Below are 21,168 nucleotides of genomic sequence, written 5' to 3'. Positions count from 1 at the left end.
TTAATCAACTTAGACAGAATATTTAAATTTTTGACTTTTGATTTAACTGACTTAATAATATAATGTCTTAACCAATTGAGTTACGGTCAAGTTAGTAGTAAAAACCAAACTAAAACGTAAAATTAATTTGATACAATTCAGTTCAATAGTTTGTAAGTTGAAGAGTTCGTATTTTAAGGTTTTTATAGTTCACATTTGACATTTTTTTAATACCACACGCAAGATGTAATTTATTCAATTAAACACTTTTCGTCTCGGATAAAAAGAAACTCTTTGATTAAAAATAAATAAATAAATCGAGCTAGTTATATTTTAATATTACTTATTTTTAAAATAATAAGCATAATTACTAACACCTTGGTTAATTTGTAATGGTACGAAGAATTGTATAAAAATGATGAATTGATCGATTAGATAATGAGAGGAGGAGGTTGTAAGACTTTTTAACATAATATTTTAATTATAAAAAATATTAAATATCTAATGAACATGATATGACATGCCTCATTATAAATACTCTGTCTGTACATACAACCTCCTTCCCACCTCTTCTAATCTAATTTATTAATTAGAGTAAACATCACAATTCACATGCCCCACACTTAATGGGTCATAATCACTCATTTTCTATTTAATTACATTAACAAATTAATTACATTAACAAAAACAAAACTAAAATAAGATTAAAGAAAGACGAGCTTGAGTAAACAGAGAAATAGAAATGAAAAAAAAAAAGAGTAAAGACTACTTTAAGACCGTTATAGTTAAAGTTTTTACTTTATAACTTTGCAATGTTGCACTTTCTGCAAGAAACATGAGGAGAGCTATAACAGCCCAAGGCCACTACTAGTAGATATTGTCCGCTTTAGCCCGTTAAATATCGTCATCAGTCTCACAGTTTTAAAACACGTTTACTAAGAAGAGGTTTCCACACCATTGCAAGGAATGCTTAGTTCCCCTCTTCAACCAACGTGGGATCTCATAAGAACCTTAATCATTTAAGGTGAGACTACCAATTTGCTCAAGACCTTTTGAGGCGCTAGAGGGCCTCGCTTAGTGTGTGTGGAGCTCGAGATAGAGATGGTAGATCATTGCTAGAAGAGGTGCTCTTGAATCATCTCCTCCTAGGTGGAAGAACAAAGTTTCTTGGCAGGCTAGCTTTTTTGCTATTTTGTGAGGGTTTGGGTCGGAAACGGACAATAGAACTTCAGTGAGACGGGGAGGAGATCAAATGAGGAGGTTTGGAAAGTGGCAAAGTTCATTGATTCTCCTTTTGTGCTTCCTTCAATCACTAGGCCTTTTTATTATTATGAGTATGCTCCTATATGGTATTCTTTCAATTTTCTCAATCAAAACACAGTTCCTTATCAGCCACAAGGAAGAACAAGAAGAATACCGAAACAGCAAATGCTAAGACCTCAAAAAACTTAAAATCCCACTAAAATCCTACCAAATTGCTAAATCACTTAACATCAACCGATTCAAGAGAATCAAGTAGGAGTTGGAAACAAATACAAGATGTATATCAATAGTATATCTTATGAAAGAGAGGCTTCAATATGTTTGTGGTATCAAGATATTAGATTTTTAAAAAGAAAAATCACATGTGTAAAGAGGCATTGATGTTGTCCAAAGAAATGACAGCACCAGACAGTGTCTCTGTGTCTACTTGAGAACGCGACATGAGAATATAAAGTACCCATAAGTGAAGGCACACAAGGTAAACTACTGACCATAATTTAGCTGCCGGATTTCTCCTTATAAACACCATGCCCGCTACATATATTGCATCCAGCTGCTGAATCAAGGATCCTAGGTGTTTCTTGCCCGAGTGGATCTTGTCCTCTAACATTGGTCTCAGTTTTGAACCTGAAAGTTCCCATTTTCCGGACTCCAAGTCCCTCGATGAGGTGCTCGAAATGTTGTTTGTATTCACCATGAATTTGTTTTCTTCTAGCTGCCTCATCACAGCCTGCAAGGCGCAAAAAGGATATTGACTACATGTTTAAGTTAACTAATGTTTCTTAGCCGATGTTAGAATGGCTTTAGAATGCCAAAGTACCTCAATTCTGAAGAGAAGGGTTGCTTTCTCTGAAGACAGTGCCTCCACCTAATTCAAAAATCAAATTCCAACAGTGAGTTCTTAACACATGGGACCTCTTCCTGTTTAGAATGACAGGGTTTTGATGTAGGACAATAGATGAGAAGAAGAATGCAAGAGACCTCTAATGATCAACGAATATACATGTGATCTCTACAAATAAGGATTAGCAGTCATTCTTAAGCTGCCAACAAACAGCATAGTAGAGTCTTATTAAGAAACCTCTAACGAATATTAAAGAATAGACCAACATTATGATGAGAGTCGCTTCATTACAATATGCAATATTCTGCAGATGTTTCCATAATGTGAGATCAGACATTAATTAATTGATCATTCTATATATCTGACTAAAATCTCTATCTTTTTCCATGGAGATGCAAAACATGGCTGAGTCAACAAATTTAATGTAGAGGAGAAAAATTATAAGCTTTGATGGGTATACGAGGACAACAGATTATCAGAAAGCAGAGTCATCAGTCATTGTACCCCAATTTCTTTTAGGTTTAGGAAGGAGAAACTGCCAGGAAATAAAATTGTACACGTTTTTCTCTCATGTGCTTTGACTTTTGCAAGGAATTGTTACCGAGTCCTAGTGACTAGTGGCTTAGTTTCTTACTGTTAGGCATTACATTCAACTTTCTACCTTTGCGGTAAACCTCAATAGTTAGGACTACACAACTATCCCGTCACTCTACATAGCGGTGCCAAAAGCCTCCTTTTCTTAGGTTTTTAAAGCCAAGTTCTCCGCTCCAACAAGTTCAATTATTTACAAAGGTAGTGTGTAACGTGAGTTGTCACACAAATTAGCAGATATGAAGTACATATTGTAACTCCATGCCAACAATCTAAATGTTATATAATCTTTTCAAGCAAGGACAGAATCACTTCAAAACTCATTTCCATTCCCTATCTATTTAGAACTGACTGTGGACGTAGTTAGCGCTTCCTACTACACAGCCGATATGTTGGCAACTATAAAGATTGCATCATATGAAACACTGCTGAATCTTGGGGAGTCAAGTCAGAAAGGAATAAAAATACAGTTCAGCTGAAGAATCTTGGACCAGTTGGGATAGTTCAGTCCAATAGGAAGAATAGGGTACTAATAAGTGTACTCTCGAATTAATGTAGCTTTTAAAATAATTACTTTCTGTTGTGCTTTTACAAAAAACAGTTATCATATTAATCAGCTTAATCAAACGCTCAAAATGGTTGGAGTTGCTTCAAAATCACTTTTATGCCTTTCAAAATATTCTATGGGGGAGTTAGACTGGCCAAACTTCAAACAGAAATAACAATTTTGTGAAAATAAGAGCGGGAGATAGCTCCATATCATGCAATAAAGGGAGATAGCTCCATACCATTTATGGCAACATTTAGAATTGTCCCATCTAACATACATAGCAATATGATGAAAAGAAATGTTGCAGAATTAATCGTATCATGAAAATAAAAACAATGTTTTTAGAAAAAAAAAATTGAACTTTAATTTATCAAGGGCAATGGCTGATGCTGTCTTTTATGATCATTTTCAATTAATGCCACCTAAAGCATTCATTGTATGTTCAGTGTTCTTGATATCTAGATCTCCAAGTTAAGTTAAGTATGTATATATCTTGATATAAACCAACCAAGGAAGATTGAAAAAAATGTTGTTCAAATTATCATAAGATGTTGTAATTCATGCCACATTAGAGAAGAATCAAGTTTCATTTGGGGGAAGAAAATCTAGAGTTATTGTATTTCATTAATGTATTTTATGACTTTTTATTTATTTTAAGGCTACGTTTACATTGTGGCTAATTATGGTCATAAAGTACGAAAGTTACAACTCTTGAAATGTTTCTGGGAAGGACAGAGGGTTTTCATTTTTTAGGCTATATAAAACCATGTATGTTGATTTTGTAAAGAGACTTGGAAAATGTATTAAAAATAGCATTTGTGCTTTCCTTTAGCCAATAGTTAAGTTTCTTTGTAAATTCAATAGTTTAGACTGCATGTTTAGAATCATTCAAGCTTGACATGATCGATCTTGCTTGTAGAGTGATTCAAATCTCAAAAAGTTCTTGCCTTGAGATATTTGATCAACAAGGTATCCGAATTTTACTTTTCCTTGGGGTGATTTCTTATCATTCGGGATAAGTTTTTCTGCAATTTTATATAGTTTAAGTTGCATGTTTAGACTCGTTCAAGCTTGACAAGATCGACCTTGCTTGTAGAGTGATTTGAATCTCAAACAAATATTCTTGCCTTGAAATATTTGATCAACAAAGTAATCCGAATCTTACTTCCCTTGTAGTGATTCCTTATCATATTTTCTGTTTCCTTATCATATCTTTTGTTGGTGATGTCAATATATTTTAAAAAATCTTTCATACCATGTAGAGTTTCTACTATAGAGAGATGGGGATAGCATGGAACTCAATTCGTATAACTGGAAAACTGGAATTTATAATTTAAATGGAGAAACATTGGAAGACAGACCTGAGCTTGCTTCTGAATTAAATGGTCAGTCATCTGGCCAAGCCTTCTCTTGAGTTCAACTTCAACTTCAGTTGGTTCCTCCATCTCTCTTCTCATCAACTCTATGTTTTCTTCCAACTTTCCCCCCTGTAATTCACAAATAAGACAATAAGATTATTATTATAAGAAAACTATTTTCTTTCCAATGCCTCAAGATACCCATTTATACCTTCTCCTGCAGTTGGAGGACTTTATCAGTGATGAGAGAGTGCTCTGCCTCAAGAATCTCCAATTCAAATTCAATGCCTTTAAAAGGCAACTGCAACATTTGCAGTACAAGCTATCAGAAAAGGCAAATTACAAGAAAATGTTACAAAGACCACTGGTACATTCACAAGTAAATAAATTCTTACTGATTTTGTCGATGTTCCAGCTTGATGAGAGCTTGCAATCCTCCTCCTCAGTTCTACAACAAAGAAAGGTCTTTCAAGAACTATTAACATAAAACACTTACAGTATTGACCATACCAATATTTTCTATGATAATCAAAATTCGATACAAACATGTCCACCATCTATGTGGATACTCAAGTCACATGCCAACTTCCCTGTGGAGTTGGCATCAAAAAGACTGATACTTGCTGGAAACAATTTGCAGTCAAGGCTCATCAAGGACTCAAAATTAGCATTCATCTCTCAGGGCTTAATAATTCATGCAACAAGCTCTTTCTTCACAAAATCTGAAGAGAGTTTTTTCTCACATCAATAGTAAGACCAACCAGTTGGTCAGGAAGAAAAGTTGTACCTTCATGAGTTGTTTCTTTCAGTTCAATCTGCTGTCGAAGTCCTGCAACCCGATTACCCTGATACAAGAAGATGAAACATAAAGCTTCAATGTTCTCATCCGCTAATTATTTGAAAGGTAAACTAGAGGCAAAAATATTGCATTTGCCCATAAGTTAACAGAAATGTTACAAAGTTCAAGCAAGAAAGGTAGACGTGGCTATTAAACATGAAATTGCAGAACAACTCTTCTGTAGTAGAATTTAGACATACAAATCATAAGAATGTTGTTTTGCAGTCATCATTAGTCTTGAATGAGAAAAGGCCAAAAAGGGAAGTGTGTTCCCTGCCACGCTACTCTTACAGGAACGGTAACTGTGTGACTAACAACAGTACCAGTTTGTGCATTAGTGGTCCAAGTGCAGTGCCCATAAATGGTTCAAAGATAAATAGAGAAAAGGCCAAAAAGGGAAGTGTGATCCCTGCCACGCTACTCTTACAGGAACGGTAACTGTGTGACTAACAACAGTACCAGTTTGTGCATTAGTGGTCCAAGTGCAGTGCCCATAAATGGTTCAAAGATAGATAGAGCAAAACCTATGTTATTAAAACATTTTAATTGGATCACTTGGCACAATGTACTTCTTTAATTTTTTTTTAAAAAATCACCAAAGTAACCTCAAATCTGGGTACAAAGGCACAAAAATCAATCAAGATTCAATAGTGGCAAACACCATTGACTTGTAAATGCATTAACAATGACTTTTAATACTTCACATATGGAAGTTACGGATTGTAGCCTTTTTTCATCTATCTGTATATTGGTAAATAAATTAGTTGAATAGTAATCAACTATTTTATACGCTAGATCATTATAAGAAATACAGCAAGTAGGATACTTTGATTTGGCTGTTAGATCAGGAGAGCCTACATATCTCAATTTTAATTGAAGGGTTACACGATAGGCTAGAGAAGTTCAAATGAGATTCATGGCAAAAAGGCCTAACGGAAATGAAACTTAACATTTCTTCCAACACATAAATGCAACCATATGCCCCTACCAACCCTCATCCTACCTCTAACTCAAGATTCCATTGTACAGAAGCAAGGGTTCTCGCAAGATCAGCATTTTCAGTCTGCAAATCAGATATTACTTTAGTAATGATAAGAAAAAGTGCTCTCCGATTATTCTTCAAAAAGGTGAAATTTTTATTGCCAAAAGCCCTAGAAAAACCACATGGACAAAATGAACTTAGAAAATAGACATCTCTTATGGGTTGATTACCTCAAGCTTGGCCATTATTGCCAGGGCTTCTCTACGGGTTTCATTGTGCTTCTGCTTCTCAAGCTCAACAGCCTCCATTGTTTCCATCATAGATGTCTGCAGCTCTGAAGCCTGAATTTTAAAAATATATGAATATGCATTAAAAAATAAAATCGGCATTCCACAAGCCAGTATAGAGTACAAAATATTAAAAATGTATCTAACAGAGATTAAAAGCCTCAAGAAAGCTGCCTCATAAATGGGTAGCCTTTTCAACTAACTGCCTGTATGGCAATAGGTAGGCAAAGAAACCAGAGGCCAATTTTTATTTAAAAGAAAAACACTTCCGTAGCATCCTGGTTTCTTTTTTTTTTTTTCTTTTTTTTTTTCTTTGTTGGGTATAATAGAACTGTAATTTCAAAATTCACAATCAGCAGAATCACACACAAAATTGATGATCAAACTCATGCTAAAATTGACAATTCGAAACTACACAATTTACCTCTTCTGCTTGCTTTCTTGCTCGATCCTCCAGTATTTTTTCCAGGCTCTGCTTCTCACCCTCCAGTCTAGCAACCAAGTCTTCCTGTTCTTTGATAGCCTCCAAGGCTTTGGCAGCTGCTTTCTCAGCCAGAATTTTCTGCCTCCTCCTCCTTATTTCTTCCCTCTCACGTTCAATTTCAGAATCAGAAGCTGAACCTGAGTCTGAATCTGAACCAGAACTCCCATCACTAGTTGAAGATCCTGTCCATTCTTTTCTTACATCATCAGATATAGAACTACGAGAAACTTCATCTGATTTATGCTTTCCAGAAACACGACTTCCTTGATGATTTTGCACAGCTTTCACAATGATTTTTGTATCAGATATCCTTTCAGCCTGACCTGTATCCGGCATTGTTTCTGAGGAATGACCATTTCGTATTGCTAGCACGGAATCCTTCAAAGAAAAGCCCTTAGAATCAAAATTCCCACCAAATTCTTTTTGCTCCACACTTTTTGCTTCAACTAAAATATTGTCTCCAGCCTCTTTTTTGTCTAGTTCTCGACCTTCAGAATGCGTAATATTTTGGTCACTCTTCAGATCAACTCTTGTATCAGTCCTCAATGGAACTGAAACATTAGATTCTTCCACATCACTTGCCTTCCTATTTAATCTTTTGGTTTCCCCAACGGACTTGTTACTTATAGCGTTGTTCTGAGTTCTCTTGAAATCCATCACCGACACAGTTGAACCTGCATTACTTGGTTTGCGAGCGTCTCTCTTTGCACCACGAATCGAAGATGCACCATTACTGCGGGCTGCAGCCGAAGTTGAAGGTTGATTAGGTGTACCGAGCAGTTCGGTCCAGTCACTGTCCGTAAGTGTGGATGGTTTTGACGATGGCGAGGATTTTGGTGAGGCAGAAATCACATTATCCTGGTTTCTGCTTACATTCAAACTTAGGTCACTACGAAATTTGCCATGATAATCTTTATCATCTTGGTTCTTCTTCTTGAGCTGATCCTTCAAAGGCAAAATATCTCCAGTTTTGCCAGTGGCTTCCAAATTATCCACAGCTGGAGGCCTTTCGTCCTTCTTAAGCGACTCCGCCGCTTGCTGATCGATCTAAATCGTCCATTTCACACAAGAATAAAGAAAACTAACCTCAATAAACGAAACAAATCAAAACACACATTCACAAACAGACCAATTACACTGGCAATACAATAATGCGCAGCTCGATTCTCGAAAAACCAAAACACACACCTCATTTCGGATCTACAAATTTCGAAATAACGCGCAAGAAAAAGATAATCGAATTCCCACACAACCTCCCAGCCAAACTCTCAGAAATCAAACCATAATAAGAACAAACAAAAAATAAAAAAAAAAAAAAGGAAAAACGGAAGGGGCGAACTCACCTGCTGGAGAATGCTCTCAGCCGCTTTGAGCTTGGAGGAGATCCAATTAGCCATGATCCAAATCGACGATTCAGCTTCCTCGGTGAGGGATTGAAATCAGAGGAAAAACCAAGTCAACTATGATTGACATTCATACAATTATTTCCTTCAAAGGAACTTCGTTGTGAATTTCGATTGAGAGGTCACACTTGCAGAGAATTGGAGGGAGATGGACGATTGAGGAAGAGAAGGGGGAGGCCGAGAGGGTTACAGTCACAGGTCGGTTACGTGGACGGTAACACGTGGACTGTCGTTGAAGTTCACGCGCGGGTCCCAGCTTTTAAGTCGCAAAATTTGGAGCTCCATCAGTGGTCTGTCACGGAAGTAACCAACGCACCTCGTGAATTTGCGCCAGAAAATTCTAAATCTTTTAGGACTGTTTGGTTACTCTGTTATTCTTATTCGTATGCTGGCGAGGGATAGTTTAATTAGTTAAAAGTAAAGCTACAAAATAATAATAATAGTAATAAAAAAAAATTAAATTATAAGTTTAATCCTCAAATTTCTTATTCATAAATTTAAAAAATATATTCAGTAAATTTTTAATTTTGTATCGAATAAAATTACCCATTTAATAATTATTAGATTTATTTTTATTTATTTTCTCCTAAATTTTTACCGTAATTTATTTCTCCTTCCTAAGGTAATTTTTTTTTTTTTTTTGTGATAATTCAAAAACAAAACACAATTTTTAAAAATTATTTGTATATATATAGTTTTTAAATTTTAGTTTTGAATTTTGAAATCGTTACAGACATAAATTAATTAAAATCAACGAATTTTTTAAATGAGATGAACGAACCTACGATCAAATTATGATTTTTTTTTTTCAATATTCACACAGATAAATTGATTTAGAAAAACGTGTATAATATATATATAAAAATAAAAATATAAAGTAAACTTGCTATTTAAAATTAAAATTTCATAAATAACAACAATATGAATTGGGTTTGGTAGGAGTCACTTCATGAATACTAACGATCTCTTTTCCATTCGAAAAAGCAACAAGCTTTTCAATTCGTTTGGGTAAATTTAAGCTTTTTTGGGAAGCAATCGCATGGATCCTACGAACCATTTCAAGAAATGCCTCTTCCACGTTCACATTATCCATGGCAGAAGTTTCCATGAAAAACAAGTCTTCAGACTCTGCCAAACGTCGTCCTTCTTCCTCTTCAACTTCTCGAGAATGGCTCAAATCACTTTTGTTCCCAACTAGAACGATGACCATATCCGAATTCCCAAAATCTCTTAGCTCTCGTAGCCACTTCTTCACATTCTCAAATGTCACCGCTCGAGTTATATCATATACTAGCAATGCTCCCAATGCTCCTCGATAATAAGAGCTTGTAATTGCCCTAAATCTATACACGTCTTAATCAAATTTAGATTAAAATGGTATTAAAACTATATATTAACATAAAATTAAATTCGTAGATTTGAATGTAACAAATAAAACAATAATAAAAAATAAAAAACAATATTAAAATATTAAGAGAATAAATAACTTTTTCTGACCTCTTTAGAAACTTGTAGCCTTCCGGAACAAACCGCCTTTGTCGCGGATAATAATAATTTTAATTATTTTCCTTTAATGTCTTTTTACCGAACACCTTTTTACTTCTGGTTTTTACGTGTCAAATTCTTATTGGACAATAAAGTAATAGGCTTAAATTTATGGAAAAATTAGAAATGGTAGTTTTTTTATTTAATGCTGAAAATCGGCTCATAAATGGAGGGAATAAAATATGGTAGCAAAAGATGGATTAGTGAATAACTTAGATTAAGGTTGTAATTAATCATAATTAGGAGATTTAAATTTAAGACACTATTCCTTCCATGAACCCTAGGTTTGGAATGTCTTGTTTTATTTGGAGACATATTAGCCTTTAATCAATCGCTAAACGACAGGTTTCATTTCTCTTTTAGGTTTATGGGTCCCACCAAAAGGATCAATTTTTTCTCACCTTTTAATTCGACCTAATATTTTTAAATTTTTTAAAATGTGACTGTCTCTTAATAATTATTCAACATAAATTTATCTAATTATAATCATGTTCTTAAGCACAATTAAGAGTTTAATTAAGAATAATTTATACTAATTTTTGTGTTTATTTTCTATACGATCAAAAGAGAAGGTTAAAAGAGAGGAAGAAGAAGAGTGACCTTTCTTGGCCGGCGGTGTCCCAGATTTGGGTTTTGATGAGTTTATCGGCGACCTTGATATTCCGGTAAGCGAATTCGACGCCGATGGTAGGTTTGGAATCCAATCGGAACTCGGCTCTGGCGAAACGGGAGAGGAGATTGGATTTTCCGACGCCGGAATCGCCCGTCAGAACCGCCTTGAACAGATAATCGCACTCTTCGTCGAATGAATCCGCCATTTCTCTCTCTGCACAAACAGAGAGGAAAGTGTTCTTTTAAAGTTCTACCGATGTGTTTGGACTCCAAAATATTGCTTCCATTTATTCAAATACAATTTTTTTTTTTTAATTTAGATTAATTATTAAATTTTTATTAAAAAAAGTACCAAATATATTTTTTATGATTAATATAGAATAAAAATAAATTTAGCGTTGTTTCCATTGAGTATAGTCTCATGTGAACAAACATTGATGATGAAACAACATAATGGATATGCATGATTTTTATTTATTTATTTATTTTACTTATATATATATATATATATATATATATAAATATTTATTTATTTATTATATATGTTAGGTGTCATTAACAAGGAAAGTGACCCATAGCTTCCTCTATCTCAAATCCAAATTTCCTCACCGTCAACTTCGTCATCTCATTTTCAAACTTTACTATTTTTTATAAAAAAATTTAAATCGTGGGGATTTTTTATTGGGGGTTGCTCTGTGTATCGTGACTGGCAGGTGAGATTAACAAAATGATTAACCTAATGTGGCTGATGATGACTAATCTAATCACTTTTCTAATTAATTCCCTCAGTTTAGGAAGTGATTATAGCTTAGCGTTGGATTCCATTGCCTATTAATCATATCGCTTTAATTAAATTAGGGTAATTTTTATTTAAAATGAATTACAATAAAATGTAATTTAATATTTTTAATCTCATGAACATGGTTATAATAATTATAACTGTTCAAGGGAGAATTAATAATTATAAATGTTTTTTTAAAATATATAATAAAGAAATAAATTTAGCGTGGGCCTCAACCATTTGGAAGCCCACCATTTAGGCCCATTCAAGGATGCCACATTTAATAGAAAATATTTAGTTAAATATTAATAGGCCAATTATAAAAATAATTTTGTATAAATATCTAAATTTATGCTATAAATGTTATTATCGCACTCTTACCGCATTAGGACAGTAAAAATTAGTTTTAACCCAGTGAATAAATCAATCGTGTGAATGTCAACCTTTGCGGACAGTTTGGGCGTGTTATCAAGCCTCGAATCACGTTGGAGATAGATGGTTTAGAAAACGTGAGTGAGGACATGCATTGAAATAATTTGTAACAATCACAACTTTGATATCGTATAACTCGGGTAGGAAGAATTGACATGATTTTAAACGGTCATATACCCCGTATTAACATAACAAGAATAGTAAAAACCTAATCAATATAAAAGCAAGTAAAAAGGGGTTGGGAACGGGTGATAGACTACACGTCTTAGACAAGCATGACCGTGACAATAAGCGTAGTGATGAAAAGTGAGTATGAGTAGAGTACGAGTTCGTTTCATCTCCGTTCAACCTCTCGTGCTTTAAGTCGTCTCTCTTCAGCCCCCAACGATATAAACGAGTACGAGTCATCGACTAATGACGTATATTTATTGAAGAAAGGCATAATAATTTAAGCATAGGAGGAACATATGATAATGGATAGGGTGATAGGATAAGACCATTTTGCCATGCTTGTTGGAGCCACTTGAGTGGCATTATGTAAATACCATTTTTCATGATTTTGACAATTCTTTCTTTATTTTTTATTTATTTTTTGGTCAATAAACTCATTTTATTCATTGCACAACCCTATAATTCAAAATAATTTTGTTTCTATTTCGAAATTATTATGTCCCGGTTGGATTATGATCACGACGTGGACTAAACAGTCATGCACATATGTATTGAAGTGTTCGATAAGTTTAGACAACTCAACTCATAATAAAATTAAATTTGATTATTAATTCGATCTCGTATACATTTTAAGATTGCACTCTATAATATTAAAATATATATATATATTAGAGGTTAAACATGCTTAATTCTTGGATTAAAGGAGAATCGAGAAGAAATGTAGCGGGAATTTTTAGTTTTCTAAATGGGGATGGGAAGGGAGAATCGAGTAGGAGAAGGGAGAATCGAGTAGGAGATGGGAACAAAGACAGTCATTCCCGCTCCCTTTGACCACCTAATTAATAGGATGTTAACATTAAAACGTATCAATTTTCATTAAATATTCTATTAGTTTTTAGATAATTGTGACAGGTAAATAATGGAGGAATACATGAAAGAACGATACCACACCTCCCCTCGAACAAAGTGCAAAGTGCAGTGCGCCTCCCCTTAATCGAGGCTCGACTCTGATACCATGTACTGCGCCTCCCCTTAATCGAGGCTCGACTCTGATACCATGTTAGACGAACACGACTCTCCACTATGGTATGATATTGTCCACTTTGAGCATAAGCTCTCATGGCTTTGCTTTGGGCTTCCCCAAAAGGCCTCATACCAATGGAGTTAGTATTCCTCACTTATAAACCCATGATCATTCCCTAAATTAGTCGATGTGGGACTTCCATCATCCAACAAATATATGGTCTATATTCTAGTGAGCCCCTGGGACAAGGGAGAATTTCCTCATCAAAATACTTCTATAAAAAAGAGAAGAAAAAGAGATAAACAAAAAATAAAATTCTTCAATAAGATTCTCACCTTTTAACATGAAAATTGATCATTCATTTTATTTCTCGCTCTCACCACATTTTTTAAAGCTTAGATTTTTTCTATACTAATACATGTAAGGACTTCGACATTTTCACCCCTCTCCTGTAATATAGTCATGTTACCTCATTCTCCCATATTTTCTAAGGTTTGAATTTTTTTGTACTAATATATGGAAGGTTTCACTATTATCCTGCTTCCCTTGCGATATGGTCATGTTGTTACCAACTCTTCGATTTTAAAAGTGAAGACTCATATTTTATCTTCACTCACATGCATCTAAATAAATTAATAGATAGTCACCTAATATAAAATACTCAAGTAAAGCAAGTTTGACTATAAAATTTCTGTAAAATGAACAAAAAAAAAAAAAAATGCATTTTATTGATATAAGTAGTAACTTTTTATGGTTAGATTGTGTTCATCGAACTTTATTTGTGTTATGGTGTTAAAAAGTACGTACTAAACCTCTTTATCTCCCAACTAATTTCCTGAGACCACTATGAATGGGATTAAAAGTGTTGTCTAGAAAGAAAATGAAGCATTGAGGATTAAAATGCAACTTCAAAGCTCTAAGTTTAAAATAAAATTTTAAAAAGAAAAAATCATACGCATAAACTTTAGAATTTGCAAAGAAAAACAGAGGCCGAGGCTTACTTCCTCCAGTCGGAAGCTGAGGAGAAAGAGGAGTTGAAATGAAAGAAAAGCATTAATGGCGGGAGAACAGAACCAGATCCGGAATTTCATGTTATATTTTGGAAAATAAAAAAAAAACACTAGGATACATGAATACATCGATTCAGATTAAGGAGAAACAGAGAAGCGAAACGAAAAATTAAAAGAGGGAAAAGGAACGAACGATGTAAATCGACTTCGTTGCCTCTCACGCGGCTAATTGTATGAACTTAAGAAAACCTAGGGCTAGGGCTAGGGCTAAGGCGCCGTGGCGGCAGTTCCATTCTGATTCGGCGCCTCGGAGTTGGAATTATTGGACATCATCTTCCTAAACTCCTCGAAATTAACATTTCCATCGCCATCGGAATCGACGGAGTGGATCATCCTTTGACAGTCCTCCTTGGAGCATGTGATTCCGAGGCGATTGAGGACGAGGTGGAGCTCAGATTGCGAGATCAGGCCGTTATGGTCCTGATCGTAGAGGTCGAAGGCGTCACGAAGCTCCGACGCTCCGGCTTCATTAGAGGCCATCGGCTCCTTACAGAAGACGGCAAACTCATCGATATTGATGAAACCGTCCTTATCGGTGTCCAGATCCTCCATGACAGCGCGGAGCTCGTCGTAGGGGACGGATGAGCCTAAGGACTTGAGGACGGAATCAAGCTCGGATAAGGAGATCTTCCCGTCGCCATTGGCATCGAAGCGGTCGAAAACCTTGCGGAGTTCAGCGTTGTCCTGGAGAAGGAAGGAGGGCTTGGACTTCAAGACCTGCTCGGTATCGGAGTTTGATGCCGCAATCTGGTTCGAGTCAGTAGCCATTTTGGGAGGTCAAATTTCAATCTGAAAGAGAGAGAAAGTGAGAGTATTGTATTTCTGCTTGAAGAAATGGAAAGGCGAACGGGTATTTATAATGAGAAAAGATTGAAGAAGAAGAAGAGCGATGTGGGAACTCAAATCCGACGGCCGACGCTCTCCTAATTTTCCTCTTTATCCATCAAATAATACGGTCAAGGAAAATCGGACTTTTCAAATATCATTTATATATATATATATATTCCATCTTATATTTTATATATAATTCTTTTAATTAATCTACAAAACTTTTGTAGTCTACCTTAATCCAAACAATGTTGTTAAAAATGTCTTCCAATGATGCAACCATCATAGGATACTTGTTCAAGCCCCACCTCGAAGCACGTTAGTCAACTTTGACCAAATACGAGCCCGACCAGGTGGCCTACTTAAAGGGAGGGACAACATAGATGATGAATTAGCTACTCGACCAATACAACTATCATGCAGGGTAAACAATACAGTTACAGAGCTAAATAGTTCACCGATATCAAGATTCTATTTGCAGGTTGACACGTTACTTGATTGAAACTCACTTTGAACAAACGTGAACAACCTAAATGTTATTATAGTAATCTTCAAATAAGTCAAGTGTTGTGGCCTTCACATGTGGTCTTCTTGTTTTCAAATTTTGTGAGTGGTTGAGTCTATCTACAAGCAGTTTACCCTATTAAATCGATGAAAGAAACGGTCAACTATTAAATGTTAGGTACGTGACCATAATGATTTGGGCATATTTTCTAGAGCTATTTAATATTTTCATTGTCCTCGATGAACACTAGTCCAAAAATTTGATATCTATATGAAAAGATATCTACATTCCAATTATATCACAGAAAAATTAATAAAATAAAAATAAAAATAAAAATATCACTTATATGGATAAATTTCAACTTATTACAAATAAAAATAAATCGACATGGATAATTCATTTACATTTTTTAATTTTTTATATGTAAAAATGTCGATAAAAATATCACCCGACATAACGTTGAAATGGGATGAAAATAGGAGTGTTGACTAAAAAGTACTGTGAGTCAACGGTTCAGAAAAATATAATTACAAAAAGACGAACTTTTTTTATTTTTTATTTTGGTAGGAAAATAATAACAATAAATGAGGGTAAGATTAGGAAATAAAAACTATTAAATTCAAATATTCTAAATAATGAATTAAATATAATAATAATAATAATATTATTATTAATTCTAGACGCGTGGGGATGAGACGCGCCTTTTAAAGACGCGCTTTTAAAGTTGAATAGTGAACACAACATAGCCACGCAATCCCTTCCTTGGATGCCTCCACACCTTTACTCGCGTCATTTTCACTCTCACACTTGTCCTTCAACTTTTCCTCTTATACATTTTAAAAAACCTCCCAACTTTGGCTTTACTTCATAAAAAAAATATATATATTATTCTTTCGACGCGTAAATATTTTAAAATATATTTAGAGTTAAAATTTATTAAAATGGTAGAAGCAAAATTGATATGAATGACATAAACCGACGTGATAGATACATGAATGAATTAAGTCAAGCGTTTGCTGAGAATTGTTATAAAGATTTGGTTCATGAATACTTTTGATACATTATCCGCCTCATTTATGCATAATATTTTAATTATTTTGATAAAAGTTCCATGTGAATTTGACAGCTTAAAAGGATTTGTTCAGCTCCCAAGAACATTGCTTACTCATTAAAACAACTATATATTAGAATAAGATTGAGGTTCAAATTTGTACCTCTATATTATATTAAACAAAATAAATTTGATCCATAAATATTTTTTTATATCAATTTATTAAAATCATCCTCTTTTTATGCGTCCCTGCTGAAAGTTAAAATCTATTAATTAATTAATAAGATTAGCTTATTAGTAATCCATTAGCCTTTATATTTAATGATTTATTTGTATATTAAAAGATATTTTTGCCAGATATTTACAATTTTATTGAATCCAGAAAAAGACATTTTACTAAAGAAATAAATGGCTTTAAATTATTACTTTTCCTTCTACAAACGGCAAAGCGTGTCCGATTCGCATCTAAAAACATATTTCTTTACGAATCTTCACACTTTTCATTCTTGTCTATAGAATATTCTTTTACATATATCTATCTATATATATATATATATAGTATATTTCAACTTATTTAACTATTTAAAAGTCGGTACAAAATTGATTTACTATGATCTTAGTTGACAAACTCTAAATTAATCTTAGAACTTTTAGAAACAAAATTAAAAAATTGGAAGACGTTATTAAAATTTAGAAACCTAAAAAGTTTGTGAACCAAATACAATATTGAAGTTCAATTTGTAAAATGCAAGGAAAAGTTATCAAAATTATGCATAAAATGCAGTTCACAAAACAAAAAGGCTAATGAACTGATGAAAATGAATCAGTGCCTCGTGATATAATGTGAAAAGAGGTTGATATGATTGTGATTGCATCTTTTTTAATCTTTTTTCCTTTTTGTAAGAACTTTTGTGTATATGTGATTAGATCCTTAGTGTGCAAATGATAAAACAAAGTAATAGAAAGCTTTACCTGATCACTTGGTAACCACTCGACCAAAGTAAGCTGTCTTCCAACTTGCATTGCGTTTCATCGCCTTTAGAACAGATGGTTACCTGAGAATCAGAAAAGCAAAATGAATTAGTGTTCAAATGTCCTGAACTTGATGGTTAGCGTTTTCGATTCGACAGATATTCAACATAGACTAGCATATGTACCAGATCCTGTGTCCATTCTTTCTCTTAAAACGACAGTGAACGATAGTAAGACAATCATGAATGTGAAAATTAGAACAGTGAAAAATGTTCCTCAGATTTTGTTTTTCTCCAAGTCCACACTGGCAATTAATTGAGGGTTGTGACAGGAAACATATAAGTCTATGAAGAATGCAACAAGCCTCTACAGAGGAGCTGCAAATGGATTTAGCAATGTTTTGGAAGGTCTGTTCCTGTCAGCTTTCATGGTTTTGAAACCATGTTTGAACGCATGATCCTTTTACTATGCGGAAAAGCATGATGGCTCTAGAATAGAATCACAGGATTGGATGTTTTGGACGTTTGATCTCTGTGCAGAAAGACCAAGGTCTTACATCTGTCTAAACATCAATTTCATTTACACTTACGAATCTTTCCAAGTCTGCCTGGTCCGGGACACGTTCGATCTGTTGAGGATTGCTAGGAGAAGAATCCTACGTTGACTAATTAAGGGTTAATCATAGATTTATAAGTACGGAATACATCTTCATTGGTATGAGGCGTTTTGGAAAAACCAAAAGTAAATCATAAGAGCTTAGTTCAAAGTAAATAATATCATGTCATTATGAAAGTACGTGATTCTTAACATGGTATTAGAGTCATGCCTTTAACTTAGTCATGTCAATAGAATCCTCAAATGTCGAATAAAAAAGTTGTGAGCCTCGAAAGTGTCTCAAGTGTCGAACAAATGGTGTACTTTGTTCAAGGGCTCCATAGGCTTTAGAGGAGGCTCTATGATGTACTTTGTTCAAAGGGAGGATTGTTTGTTCAAGGGGAGGATTGTTGGAAGAGGAGTCTCTCATCTAGGGATTGATGAGAGGAGCCCCAGCCTCTGCTAGTTCATATGGAAATGGAAAGCTTCATTATATTTGCCAGTGTGGCAAAAAAGCCCTTTAAGAATAGCAAATTAAACAAAACTATCATTAATCTTTGAGGACCAGACTGTATCTTTCCAGAATCTCTTAGCTTCTTCAATTTTATTGGAATCACATAACCCATCAATGATCACAGCATAACTAGTACTGTCAGCTAGGATGTCATTGCTAATCATTCTGTAAAAGGTATCCATTGCTTGGTTTGCTTGTTGAAGTTCAAACAAACCTCGAATAGTGGCATTATACATAACACCCGGGCATAATGCCTTTTCTGGCATTACCTTATATAATATTAAATCAAGAGATTCCTGGATCTTCCTAACATTCAGTAAGCCACATATAATTGAAGGTTACTTCATCAGGAACACAAAATTTACCGATCATCATATCATTTAATACCTTTAGAGCTTCTCCAATGGTTTCAACCTTGCAAAATCCCTTCATGACTGTATGGAGGGTAATAACATCAGGTTGCTTTGAAGCACTAGAACAAGTGTATTTAAAAGCTCAGTTGAGTAGATTGTAAGCCAGACAGCTCTCAAGTATATGTTGTAAGTTATAGTTCTGTCAACGCCATTCTTGCCTATCATTATTTCAAGAAATTCCTTAGCCTTTTGGATGTCTAGCTCTTGGCAAAGACCTTCTAAAAGAACCTTATACGTATGTTCAAATGGTGAGTACCCAAATTCCATTCCTTCCACCAACGACTGATACGCCCGCATACAACTTCCCTCCTTGCTAAGCCCAGGAATAATAGAATTATATGATAGTAAAACCAGGAACAAGTCCTCTCTTCGTCATAATATATACAACTCTCGGGGGCCTATGATGTTTTTTAGCTTTACAACGTGAATCTATCCTCTGCCCATAAGCAAATTCCTCGGGCACACTCCATGAGGCATATCTTCTGCAATTAAAGCCACCTGGTTGAAAGAACCCGCTTGACATGAAGAATCAACGAGATGGGCGAAAACTGCACTGTTCACTGTTAAATGAACACGACTCTCTACAATGGTATGATATTGTCTACTTTGAGCATAAGCTCTCATGACTCTCTACAATGAAAGCCCTCGTTCCAACGGAGGTAATATTCCTTAATTATAAACCCACGATTATTCCCTAAATTAGCCGATGTGAGACTTTCATCCAACACAGAGGGATACTTTTCTCCCTTCATCTTCTCCCGAAGCTTTCACATCAATGCCTTCCCTGTTCCAAAATCCCGCTCGTAAGGAAACCTATGAATTAGAACCCTATATTATAAGTGAACTAGACTCCACATCGTTCTACAGCATTTCATCAAACAGTTACTCGGCAGCAGATACGTTACCAACACGGCAGTATCCATCGATCAAGGTTGAACAGGTAACAACATTTGGACACTGTCTTTCACTCTTCATATCAAATAAAACCCTATGAGCTACATTCGGTAGTGAAAACGAACAAAACTGATCGATCAAGCGATTATAATACACTACAGAATGAACAAACTAAGGCAAAGCATCAAACAAAACAAACAAACAAACAAACGCAAAGCACAATACAACGATCGATAATCAAGCAAACAAGCAATAAGAACATCACACATCTGTTCATCCAATACACACCGTGAAGCAACAGAGAGCATAAATCGGGGGGGATCACAGAGGCCATGGATTACGTTACCGAGATTAAGAGAATGCAATCGATTGCCATGGAGGCGGAGGGCGTCAAGAAACCGAAGCGCTTCATTGACATTTCGCTACTTGGTACAGAGGCCATGAAGCTTCTTCGCCTAGCAATGGCCGTCGGCGACGCTCTCTTCCAGTACCAATTGTCGGCCGTCCGATCCATTATTCAATGGATGCCGGTGGAAATTGGCGATTCTAGTGAAGAGAAACGAGAGCTGTGGCTTAATGGAAAGGATTTTGGGGGAAATTATGATCAATGGACCGCGGGAAACATTGCAGCCACATTCTTGTGTGGGTTGAAGATTTAAAATTCCCGCCAAATTTAATTTATTTGGTATTATTAAAGGATAGATAATCATAATATAATATAGAAAAAAAATTGTTAAAAATAAAAATAAAAATAAAAGGGGGAAATAGGGTTAGAGAGGATTGAAATTTGAAAGGGTAGAATAGGCATTAGGCTCTCTAACCAAAAAAAAAAAAAAAAAAAAAAAAAAAAAAAGAAAGTCAGAGTTGAATTGAGAGACGAGTCAGTGAGTCATTTTGAATTTGTATTATTTGATATAAATATTTTTATTTAATTGTCTAAAAGACCATCAACTCCCTGCTCATTCACAACAACAGGACAAAGATTCTGAAACGACATATCCAGTTTTTGTTCATACATGTTTTTTTTTTTTTTTTTTTCACTCTTAATATTCAAAAATATTTTATTATTCAACAAATGTGAAATCTCATATTTATCCGAGAAAATAACCAAACATTCTAAGTGTGTAAAAATCCTTCTTTAGCAGATCAATTTTAAAATTTTGAAAGAAAGAAGGAAAAGTTC

General features: G+C 34.7%; 3 protein-coding genes and 2 pseudogenes across 4 annotated transcripts; all 5 read right to left on the bottom strand.

The window, feature by feature from the left end:
* Positions 1-1,466: 1,466 nt before the first annotated feature.
* On the bottom strand, positions 1,467-8,826 carry LOC111793342 (golgin candidate 2). 2 transcript variants are annotated; one of them, XM_023675183.2, is made up of 10 exons: positions 8,520-8,826; positions 7,117-8,223; positions 6,636-6,746; positions 6,427-6,486; positions 5,373-5,430; positions 4,981-5,033; positions 4,797-4,907; positions 4,589-4,714; positions 2,063-2,110; positions 1,467-1,972 (listed from the first exon to the last, which is right to left on the bottom strand). In XM_023675183.2, the coding sequence occupies exons 1-10, from the start codon at positions 8,571-8,573 to the stop codon at positions 1,601-1,603; spliced, it is 2,100 nt and encodes a 699-aa protein (XP_023530951.2). In that variant the 5' UTR covers positions 8,574-8,826; the 3' UTR covers positions 1,467-1,600. The 2 variants fall into 2 exon arrangements, with proteins under 2 accessions (XP_023530951.2, XP_086979724.1); XM_087123598.1 differs by having other exon boundaries at positions 4,797-4,886; positions 8,520-8,819.
* Positions 8,827-9,448: 622 nt separating this feature from the next.
* On the bottom strand, positions 9,449-11,016 carry LOC111792265 (ras-related protein RABA6a). The gene is made up of 2 exons (XM_023673625.2): positions 10,725-11,016; positions 9,449-9,922 (listed from the first exon to the last, which is right to left on the bottom strand). The coding sequence occupies exons 1-2, from the start codon at positions 10,940-10,942 to the stop codon at positions 9,484-9,486; spliced, it is 657 nt and encodes a 218-aa protein (XP_023529393.2). The 5' UTR covers positions 10,943-11,016; the 3' UTR covers positions 9,449-9,483.
* A 3,204-nt stretch (positions 11,017-14,220) lies between these two features.
* Positions 14,221-15,054, bottom strand: LOC111792277 (putative calcium-binding protein CML27). The gene has a single exon (XM_023673649.2). The coding sequence runs from the start codon at positions 14,980-14,982 to the stop codon at positions 14,422-14,424; it is 561 nt and encodes a 186-aa protein (XP_023529417.1). The 5' UTR covers positions 14,983-15,054; the 3' UTR covers positions 14,221-14,421.
* Positions 15,055-18,626: 3,572 nt separating this feature from the next.
* Positions 18,627-19,715, bottom strand: LOC111793361 (putative pentatricopeptide repeat-containing protein At1g26500; annotated as a pseudogene).
* LOC147793016 (uncharacterized) lies at positions 19,712-20,695 on the bottom strand (annotated as a pseudogene).
* Positions 20,696-21,168: the final 473 nt, after the last annotated feature.

This window comes from Cucurbita pepo, chromosome 4 (genome assembly GCF_057944985.1).
Source record: "Cucurbita pepo subsp. pepo isolate OVF chromosome 4, ASM5794498v1, whole genome shotgun sequence".
Lineage (NCBI taxonomy): Eukaryota > Viridiplantae > Streptophyta > Magnoliopsida > Cucurbitales > Cucurbitaceae > Cucurbita > Cucurbita pepo.
This window is presented reverse-complemented; position numbering and strand designations above follow the sequence as displayed.

What these genes read in the sequence shown, in the direction of transcription:
- LOC111792277 (XM_023673649.2), bottom strand. Translation starts at nt 14,982, where the DNA reads ATGGCTACTGACTCGAACCAGATTGCGGCATCAAACTCCGATACCGAG.
- LOC111792265 (XM_023673625.2), bottom strand. Translation starts at nt 10,942, where the DNA reads ATGGCGGATTCATTCGACGAAGAGTGCGATTATCTGTTCAAGGCGGTT. An exon ending in GACACCGCCGGCCAAGAAAG is followed by an intron (nt 9,923 to 10,724) that starts GTCACTCTTCTT and finishes AGACGTGTATAG; the next exon opens with ATTTAGGGCAATTACAAGCT.
- LOC111793342 (XM_023675183.2), bottom strand. Translation starts at nt 8,573, where the DNA reads ATGGCTAATTGGATCTCCTCCAAGCTCAAAGCGGCTGAGAGCATTCTC. An exon ending in CAAGAAAGCAAGCAGAAGAG is followed by an intron (nt 6,747 to 7,116) that starts GTAAATTGTGTA and finishes TTTAAAATTCAG; the next exon opens with GCTTCAGAGCTGCAGACATC. An exon ending in GAAAGAAACAACTCATGAAG is followed by an intron (nt 5,034 to 5,372) that starts GTACAACTTTTC and finishes TCTTTGTTGTAG; the next exon opens with AACTGAGGAGGAGGATTGCA.